The sequence below is a fragment of the Alnus glutinosa genome, chromosome 1, assembly GCF_958979055.1.
Source record: "Alnus glutinosa chromosome 1, dhAlnGlut1.1, whole genome shotgun sequence".
In the NCBI taxonomy this organism is placed as follows: domain Eukaryota; kingdom Viridiplantae; phylum Streptophyta; class Magnoliopsida; order Fagales; family Betulaceae; genus Alnus; species Alnus glutinosa.
The window spans coordinates 10,008,155-10,018,516 of record NC_084886.1 but is presented as its reverse complement, the minus strand read 5'-3'; the positions used below and the strand labels follow the sequence as shown (position 1 = coordinate 10,018,516).

Here is a 10,362-nt window from a genome sequence, read left to right as displayed (position 1 = left end):
TTATCTGTTTCTTCTATTGTTGAACCTAAGTTCTATCATCAAGCTGTCAAACATGAGAAGTGGTGTGAGGCTATGCATAATGAAATCAAGGCTTTAGAATTGAACAACACCTGGACTGTCATGGATCTTCCTCCATCCAAATAATCAATCGGCTGCAAATGGGTATACAAAATCAAGTTTAAGTTTGATAGGACTATCGAGCGTTACAAAGCTAGATTGGTTGCTAAAGGATACAATCAATGCGAAGGCATTGATTATTATGAAACTTTTTCCCCTGTCGCTAAACTCACCACTGTGAGGACTCTCCTTGCCATTGCAGTAGCTCGGAATTGGCATCTCCATCAACTCGATGTGAATAATGTCTTTCTTCATGGAGACCTCAACGAGGAAGTCTATATGGATATGCCTCTTGGATTCGGTGGAAAGGTCGAAAGAGGGAGTCTAAAGTATGTAAGTTGAACAAATCTCTCTACGGTCTAAAGCAAGCTTCAAGGCAATGGTTTGCCAAGTTTTCTTCTCCTTGATTAGAGTTTTATTTTGTTCAATCTAAGGCTGATTACACTCTATTCACAAGAACTCAGGATTCTTCATTCATTGCTCTCCTTGTATATGTCGATGACATTGTTATTGCAAGTGATAATTCTGCAGCTGTCTCCCAATTGATTCAGGTTCTTCATGACAAGTTCCAATTGAAGGATCTTGGTCCACTTAAGTTCTTCCTTGGTTTGGAAATCGCCAAGAATGAACATAGTATCTCCCTTAGTCAAAGAAAGTATGCATTGGAAATTCTTGAAGACACTGGCCTTCTAGCTTCTAAACCTGTCAAGTTTCCAATGGTGCCACATTAAATTTTCAAAGGATTCTGAATTTCTTCTTGATGATCCCACTTCTTATTGTAGGCTAGTTGGCAGGCTGCTCTATCTCACAATTATACGTCCAGATATCTCTTTTTCGGTTCAAGTCCTTACTCAGTTTATGGACAAACCGAGCACTATACACTTAGATGCTACTCATCGTTTTCTACGATATATTAAAGGCTCTCCAGGTCAAGGATTATTTTTCTCAACCGAATCCCCTCTTCAACTTATAGCTTTTTGTGATTCAGATTGGGCTGGTTGTTCTGACACAAGAAGATCAGTCACGAGTTTCTGCATCTTCTTAGATGAATCTTTGATTTCTTGGAAGTGCAAGAAACAAACCACGATTTCTAGATCATCTGCTGAAGCTAAATACAGGGCCATGGCATCTACATGCTATGAGATTGTATGGCTTCGGGCACTTCTTCAAGATTTTCAAGTTTCACCACAAGTTGCTTTGCTTTACTGTGATAGCAAAGCTGCACTACACATAGCTGCTAATCCGGTCTTCCATGAGAGAACAAAACATATTGATATTGACTGTCATGTTGTATGTGAAAAGATTCTGTTGGGATTCTTGGGAATCATTCGGACATTTCATGTTTCTTCTAATCATCAACTGGCAAACATGTTCACTAAAGCTCTTGGCTACTCTGCTTTCTCTCCTTTGATATCCAAGATGAGGCTTCACAATATTTACTCCTCATCTTGAGGGGGAGTATTGGATAGCAGCAAACTAAAAGTATGCTGCGTATGTTTGAAGATACACAATCAAGCTGCACATGTTGATTAAAATGCAGAGCAATTGACAACTGTACTCTAGTTAGTTAGTGCTATACTCTAGTTAATTAGTGAGCTGGCTATTAGTTTAATGACCTGGCATTCGGTTAGAGAATAGGTTATTATTCTTGATCAGCAAGTTTGTAATATTGTTTAGTATATATTTTGTAAACTCAGTTTATTCAATACACATAAATCATTTTCTTCCAAACTCTCAATTTCCAATAGTGATCTTGAGGAGTAGAAGAAGAGTGATCAGTCTCCGCAGTCACTTCATTCATTTCCTTGATCTCACTTGCTTCCTTCACAGGCTCATTTCTTCTAGTGATTAAAACCTTATACGAAGTACTTTCCTCATTCAATTGTAGAGCAATCCATGTTTTCCATACTTCAGCCTCCCCTGTGAGAAAGATTGTTTTCACATTTTGATCCCCCAACAGTACTTCTATTTCACGCTTCTTCTCTGTTCTCGAGGCCATAGCTGATAACAAAAAATTGAATGTTAGAACTTTTACAAAGATCACAAGGATTACAGTTTGTTTTAGCAGATGCGTATGTCAAGGTCCACCTAATTCCTAGAAAAGAATCATTTCCCACATTTCATAGAAGATATTGTTGCCTTGTTGGATCAGTAACTCCGACTCACACTTCACCGAGAACATGGTGGAATGTCAGAAAACAAAGAAACTAACAAAATCTAAACTTGGGTGAGTGAATTTACAGATTAGGAGCTAGTCGAGACTGCTGCCTTAGCAGAAAATGGAAGCAAACAGAGGCAAACAGAGGTAAACAGAGGAAGATTAGAAAGTGCACGATGAAGGCAGTTGAGTTAATTCATTAATCTTAAACATGGACCACTGTGATGGAATTGAAGGTGTCGAAGGCGTGAAGCTTTGCTCGAGTCCTTCAAATGACGTGAGCTTCATTCTTCAGCTTGTCAAGAAGCTTGTCCACCGAAGAGACTGCTACACCCCTCTATAGTCTATTAAGATGACCGAGGTAGCAAGCAAGGTTCACTTTGTGGGGGTTGGTAGGTTGGGAGAGAAGGGAAAACGTACAAGGGAACATAGGAAACTCTAAAAAAATTGTCTAGAAATACCAGCACCTAATAGCATTTCTCCGACGGTTTTGTCGTCAAGTAAAGAAAACCAAGATCACTGAGAAATGACACATGGAGCTCTTTAAATGGTCTGACTTTCCTAATTTGAACTTTTCTCCAATATCACTCTCAGCTTTTGTTTAGATATGTTAGAAATAATTTAGACATGAAATTATTTTAACCTAACATGCGAAGCGGAAATAAAACATAGAAGAGTTTTTAGGCATACCTCCGGCCATTGTTGCTCAAGCACTCCTTCAGAACTTCTAGGATCAAAAATTATGAGGGAGCTTCTAACCTATGCCTATTGCTTGATGGTTGTACTGATGGTGTACACAAGCACTCTATTTATAGGCTAGGTCAGGGACCCTCAAAATGGTAAACACCGTATTTGTTTCCTTCCATCAAGGAAACAATATCGTTAATTGATTTTAAAATCAATTAACCGATTCCATATTTACGGTAATCTAAATAAATAGAAATAACCATAATACTGATTCCATATTTACGGTAATCTAAATTAATAGAAATATCTATAATACCGTATATGTTTATTATTAAAATAATAAACATAGTAGACACCGTAAATGTGATATAAAGGCCACAACCAAAAAGGAATAATATATACTACATAGGTATAATATATATTACATTCTCCCACTTGGACTTTATAACACATGACCATATGGTATTAGGTTCTTTAGTTTTGGCCAATCTTTTATGGAATCCTCCAACTCAGTTAAGAAGTGTTTCACACGAATCATGGCGGTAAAACCATTATAAAAGTAGGTCGTCCCTTCCATGTATCACAATGTAAACCACTCCTTACATGAGTACCTTATAGATAATCAAGCTTTATGAATGAACTTCCTATAAGTCATTCGGGTCCAACTTTATTTATCCTCATGGATAAAAATAACAAATGTGCACAATAAACTTTATTTCATTAACTTTATGTCTATAGATCAAAAAAGAGTACAAAGTGAATCAACAAGTCCCATATGGTCCACATGACCTTTAAACTGTTTTACCGGTAAACCTTTTGTCATGGGGTATGCAACCATTGATTCTGTACTAATATGCTCAATAGAAACTTCACGTCTCTTAATGTTATCCCTAACACTAAGATACTTGATGTCGATGTGCTTACTTCTGCTTCCACTTTTGTTATTCTTAGAGAAGAAAACTGCAGCAGAATTATCGCAAAAGATCTTAATGGGTCTTGCTATTGAATCGACAACCTTTAGTCCACCAATGAAGTTTCTCAACCACAGTGCCTGTGTAGTGGCTTCATAGCATGCAATGAACTCTGCCTCCATGGTAGATGTAGCAACTATAGTTTGCTTGCTGCTTTTCCAAGATATAGCCCCTCCAGCTAGAAGAAAGATATATCCTGAAGTAGACTTTCTGCTATCTACACATCCAGCAAAGTCTGAATCTGTATACCCAAAGACCTCCAAACTATCAGCTTGTTTGAAAGTCAAACTGTAACCCTTGGTTCCTTGCAAGTATCTCATGACCCTCTTGGCAGCTTTCCAATGCTCTAATCCCGGATTACTTTGGTACCGTCCCAGTATTCCAACCGCTAATGCAATATCAGGTCTGGTGCAGACTTGAGCATACATCAGGCTTCCCACTGCAGATGCATATAGGATACTTTTCATCTGCTGTTGTTCCAACTCATTTTTGGGACACTGGTCTTTACTGAATCTTTCTCCTTTAGAAATAGGTGCCACACTAGACTTACAGTCACTCATCTTGAATCTCTCTAAAACCTTTTCAATGTAGGCCCTCTGAGACAGTCTTAATACTTTCTGTTGTCTGTCTCTGTGAATCTCTATGCCAATGACATAAGAGGCTTCACCCAAATCCTTCATTTCAAAGCTTTGAGAGAGTAACTGCTTAGTTTCATGTAGCAAACCTAAATCATTGCTTGCAAGTAGAATATCATCTACATACAGGACTAGAAATATCACTTTACTCCCACTGACCTTAAGGTATATACATTGATCAACAAGGTTCTCAGTAAATCCAAATGAGGTAATAACCTTGTGAAACTTAATATACCATTGACGGGAGGCCTGTTTTAGTCCATATATAGACTTCTTTAACTTGCAAGCTCTCTTGCTATCATCATCAAAGCATTCAGGTTGTTTCATATAAACCTCTTCATCAAGATCCCCATTCAGGAATGCTGTTTTCACATCCATCTGGTGTAACTCTAAGTCAAAATGAGCTACTAATGCCATGATTATCCTAAATGAATCCTTCTTTGATACTGGAGAGAAGGTTTCATGGTAATCAATGCCTTCCTTTTGAGTGAAACCCTTGGCCACAAGTCTAGCCTTATATCGTTCAACATTACCAGAAGCATCCCTTTTGGTTTTGTAAACCTATTTGCAGCCTATGGCTTTAGCTCCCTTTGGTAAGTCAACGAGATCCCAGACTTGGTTTTTAGCCATGGATTCCATCTCTTCCTTCATGGCATCGTACCATAGTGTGGAGTTATCCCCACTCATGGCTTGTGAAAACATACTTGGATCATCCTTAGGTCCAACATCAAAGTCAAACTCTTGGAGGTATACAACATAATCTGTAGAGATTGCTGGTCTCCTTATTCTAGAGGACTTTCTTAATTCTACTTCCTCTGCATTTTGCAATGGGAGAGTAGATTCATTCTGAACCTGTTCTGTATGAGTTGGTTGTTCTAGAACTGGTTGTGGCTCAGGAGGATCAAATTGATCTCCCTGTTCTTCATGAGCCGGTTGTTCTAGAACTGATTGTAGCTCAGGATAATCAATCTGATTTTCCCTGAATACAATCAATCTTCCTCTGTGAGGAGGAGATTTGGCCAACTCTCGTGCTTCCACTAATTCTATCCTTTGTGGATGAGCACTCCCACTAGGTTCAGCATCCTCTAGAAACTTTGCATTTATAGACTCAACAATCCTAGTACTGTGAGAAGGACAGTAAAACCTGAATCCTTTTGAGTTTTCTGCATAGCCAATAAAATAACCGCTGGTTGTCCTTGGGTTAAGTTTCTTCATGTTCGGATTATAAATCCTCACTTCAGCAGGACAACCCCATATGTGTATGTGATTTAAACTTGGTTTCCATCCCTTCCATAATTCAAAAGGTGTCTTGGGGACAGCCTTGGATGGAACTCGGTTTAATACATACACGGCAGTCTTTAAGGCTTCACTCCACAAAAACAAAGGTAATTCAGAATTACTAAGCATGCTTCTGACCATGTCCATAAGTGTGCGATTCCTTCTTTCTGCTACACCATTTTGTTGTGGTGTGCCAGGCATTGTGTATTGGGCAACAATACATTCTTCTTGAAGGAATCGCGCAAATGGACCGATCATTTGTCCCTTTTTTGTGTACTTACCGTAGTACTCTCCGCCTCTATCAGATCTTACGATCTTGATTCTCTTTTCCCTTTGTTTCTCCACTTCCACCTTATAGGTTTTGAAGGCATTGAACGCTTCAGCCTTGTCATTTAGGAAGTAGAGATACATATATCTCGTATGGTCATCAATAAAAGGTATGAAATATCTTTGACCATTGAGGCAAGGAGTAGAAAAAGGTCCACAGATGTCTGTGTGTATGATTTCTAGAATCTCAGAACTCCTTCTGGCACCTTTAGTGGTCTTGTTGGTTTGCTTTCCCTTTATGCAATCCACACAAGTACCAAAATTAGTAAAGTCAAGAGTTTGTAAAACTCCATCGCTTACTAATCTTTTGATTCTCTCTATGGAGATATGTCCCAATCTCCTGTGCCATAGCCAAGTGGAGTTCTCATCTACAAGGTTTCTCTTTATGCCAATATCAGTATGCAACGATAAATAACTGTTCTCAAAGTTGGGATCTAAAGAAAGTTTGTATAGACCATCAATTTTTATTCCACCACCAACAAAATTATTATTTCTAAAAATACTGAAAATTGAGTTAATAAACCAAAAACCGTATCTAAATACATCAAGTTTTGAAATAGAAATTAAATTTCTAGAAAATGATGGAATATAAAAAAACATTCTCAAGGTCTAGTACATATCCAGTTTTCAAAATAAGTCTGTAGGTCCCAACTGCTACGACCGGTGAGAACAATTTATTTCCCGAGTAAACACGTTGCTCACTTCTTATCGGCTTCCTTGTTTTGAGAAATCCCTGCAATGTATTCACAATGTGGATTGTAGAACCAGAATCAATCCACCATGTATTGCAAGGAGCCTCAACAAAAAAAGATTCATGACATACAAAAGAGATGAGATTACCTTTCTTTTCCAGCCATTTAATGTATTTCTGGCATTCTTTCTTCATGTGCCCCTCCTTCTTGCAAAAGAAACAAGCATCCTTATTGCCTTTGAATGACACCTTGTTTCCTTTCTTGGAGTGGTGGGCAACCTTGCCTTTCTTAGTCTTTGCTTTAGCACGAGCAACCAAGTGAACACTTTCTGGTTTCTCGTGTTTCAATCTCTCTTCCTCTTGAACACACATGGTCAAGAGTTCATTAATTGACCAGTTATCCTTATGTGTGTTGTATGAAATCTTAAAGGGACCATACTGAGGAGGAAGAGAGTTGAGAACCAAATGGACCAAGAAGGATTCGGAAATCTTAACCTCAAGGGACTTTAATTGAGCTGCTATATCCCTCATTTCCATGATGTGCTCACGCACACCTTTGGAACTGTCGAAGGCTTGACTTGATAGTCTCTTCATTAGAGTGCTGGCCATGGCTTTAGTTGAACTCACAAACTGTGCTTCAACGGCTTTCAAAAAATCCTTAGCCTTAGAACATTCGGGGATAGAACCCCTAATGCCTTTGGCAATGTGAGATTGCATAAACATTAAGCTGAGGCGATTGGATCGCTCCCACCTTTCATGTTTAGCCATCTCTAATGCTGTACTGGTAGCCGTTAAAGCGGGCGGTTCATCCGTCCGGAATGCCAAGTCTAATTCCAAACACCCTAATGTAAAGAGTAAGTTCTCTTTCCATTCAGCAAAATTATTGCCATTGAGTTTCGGAACATGAAAAGTACCGTCAAATAATCCAGCAGGTATAGCTGCAAGAACCAAGGAAAAAACAAAACTACTTAATTGCTATGAAGTGACTTTAATTTAAATCAGCCAATGCTAATTTAAATAGTAAATTTCAACCTACCTGTGGGCAAAGGTTGCATCACGCATGAAATTTACTCTTTATTAATAAGACTAATCCAAATTTGAATATTAGTAAGCAAAATCCTCCGTACCTGTGGGCCTAAGAGAAATTTTTCTTCTAATATTAAATTTGTTATCTTATTCTAATTAAGTCATAAAAATAAAAACCTTCCCTGTGGGGATAAGTAATTAATTTTATGAATTAATTACAACACGATGTTAATATTTCTATATGAAGTTCATATAATTAAACTTGATGCAATTATTATTCAAAATTTTGGACGCTGTGGCTCTCCAAAATTATCATAATAATTGCGACTTCATTAACATCTAATGACTTTATAGATGCCCACAAATGACCCTAGGAATAAGACAAACCAACACGTAAATGAGGTAAATAGCATTCTCCAAGGTGCAAGCAGATGAGCTCCCAGGAAAGTGAGGGGGGTCACACCAGACACACTTAAATCCCAAGACTTTCCTTACCAGAACTTTCCCCGACATTGCATTCTCAGATAGCGCCATAAACCCACACTAACATATTAGGTTTTGCTAATTATCCCTTAGGTCTAGGCATCAATCAATTTAGGTAAATATACAATCATGTATTAAATAAAATAATTATTTCAATACACAATAATTTAAACCTCAATCCTAATAAAAAGATATTAAGAGGACACAATAAGCTTATAGCCTAATGGTTTAGAATGTGGCTTTAGGCCCTTTTACACTAAGTGAACCCAAGCTCTAAACCCCATAAAGCCCTTTTTTTTTTTTTTTTTTTATTGAACAGGCCTAATTCTGGATTGGGCTGACCCACGGGTCAGCCCACTTAATGTCAGGTTGGGTTTTGGATTGGGCTGACCCGTATGGGCCAGCCCACTTAATGTGGGGTTGGGTTTTAAACCCTACACAAATAATAACCCGACCCGACCCGTCATATTCTTTTGGGTTGAAACCCTAGAACCCTAGCCACCACCACCCTTGCCGCCGCCCCCTTTTTCTGCCGCCCCTTATGCGGCGGCCAAGAGAGGCCGCCGCCCTGACGACCACGGCGACCCTTGTGGGTCGCCGTGAACTGAAGAAGCAGCGGCCAAAGGGCCGCTGCTGTTTGGGACAGCGGGAACGGCGACCTTTTGGGTCGCCGTTCACTGCACAAGCAGCGGCCTTTAGGCCGCTGCTCAGAATGCTGGAACGGCGACCCAAGGGTCGCTGTTTACCCATAAGCAGCGGCCAAGGGGCCGCTGCTTAGGTGCTGGAACGGCGACCCTTGGGTCGCCGTTTACTGCAGGAGCAGCGGCCTTTCCGCCGCTGCTTGTGGTGCCAGAACGGCTACCCAAGGGTCGTAGTTTTACTGCAGAAGCAGCGGCCGAAAGGCCGCTGCTTGTAGTACCAGAACGGCGGCCCAGGCGTCGCCGGTTTTCCTGTAGGGGCATCAGAACGGCAAGCATAGGGGTTTCTAGCTTGGTTTCCAGCAGGGGCAAAACAGTCATTTTCAATGATGAACAGTAAATAACAGATTAAAACCATGCGTTTCATCACAGTATATAGACAAGAGCAATAACAATCCTCCACAGAGTATTGACAAAACAATAATGAATAAAATATATACTGGATTAGAATTGATAACGCATAGAAAAATATATGCTAAGCAACATAGCACAGAGGCTGGCTCTGATACCACATGTTAGAAATAATTTAGACATGAAATTATTTTAACCTAACATGCGCAGCGGAAATAAAACATAGAAGAGTTTTTAGGCATACCTCCGGCCATTGTTGCTCAAGCACTCCTTCAGAACTTCTAGGAACAAAAAATATGAGGGAGCTTCTAACCTATGCCTATTGCTTGATGGCTGTACTGATGGTGTACACAGGCACTCTATTTATATGCTAGGTCAGGGACCCTCAAAATGGTAAACACCGTATTTGTTTCCTTCCATCAAGGAAACAATATCGTTAATTGATTTTAAAATCAATTAACCGATTCCATATTTACGGTAATCTAAATAAATAGAAATAACCATAATACCGATTCCATATTTACGGTAATCTAAATTAATAGAAATATCTATAATACCGTATACGTTTATTATTAAAATAATAAATATAGTAGACACCGTAAATGTGATATAAAGGCCACAACCAAAAAGGAATAATATATACTACATAGGTATAATATATATTACAAGATAATCCAATGGAGAGGGTTTTTGAAGTTTTTGTTATCTATTCTAGCCTAAAGGTAAAAATAGATAATTGGATGGGAATGCTCTAAGCTCTCTTACTGCTGCATCCAAATCTTCTTTTAATATCCTAATCACAATAATTAACTCCACATTTTATATGCGAAGGTGGAGTATGCGTTTTGTCGTCATAAAAGATGATGAAGGCCATTCCTTCAAAGACTCTGGTTATCAGAATCAATATTGTCTTCCTCGCCTTCTTTCTACTGGTTTACGC

At 39.0% G+C, this 10,362-nt stretch overlaps 1 protein-coding gene across 1 annotated transcript; it reads right to left on the bottom strand.

Annotated features, from left to right (window-relative positions):
- Positions 1-6,871: 6,871 nt before the first annotated feature.
- On the bottom strand, positions 6,872-7,632 carry LOC133867196 (uncharacterized). Its single transcript, XM_062303943.1, has 2 exons — positions 7,101-7,632; positions 6,872-6,906 (listed from the first exon to the last, which is right to left on the bottom strand). The coding sequence occupies exons 1-2, from the start codon at positions 7,630-7,632 to the stop codon at positions 6,872-6,874; spliced, it is 567 nt and encodes a 188-aa protein (XP_062159927.1).
- Between the last annotated feature and the right edge of the window lie 2,730 nt (positions 7,633-10,362).

Excerpts from the sequence above, each read along its gene's own strand:
- LOC133867196 (XM_062303943.1), bottom strand. The coding sequence starts at position 7,632 with ATGGCTAAACATGAAAGGTGGGAGCGATCCAATCGCCTCAGCTTAATG. Across the intron at positions 6,907-7,100 it reads AAACAAGGTGTCATTCAAAG|GGATTTCTCAAAACAAGGAA; the intron begins GCAATAAGGATG and ends AATACATTGCAG.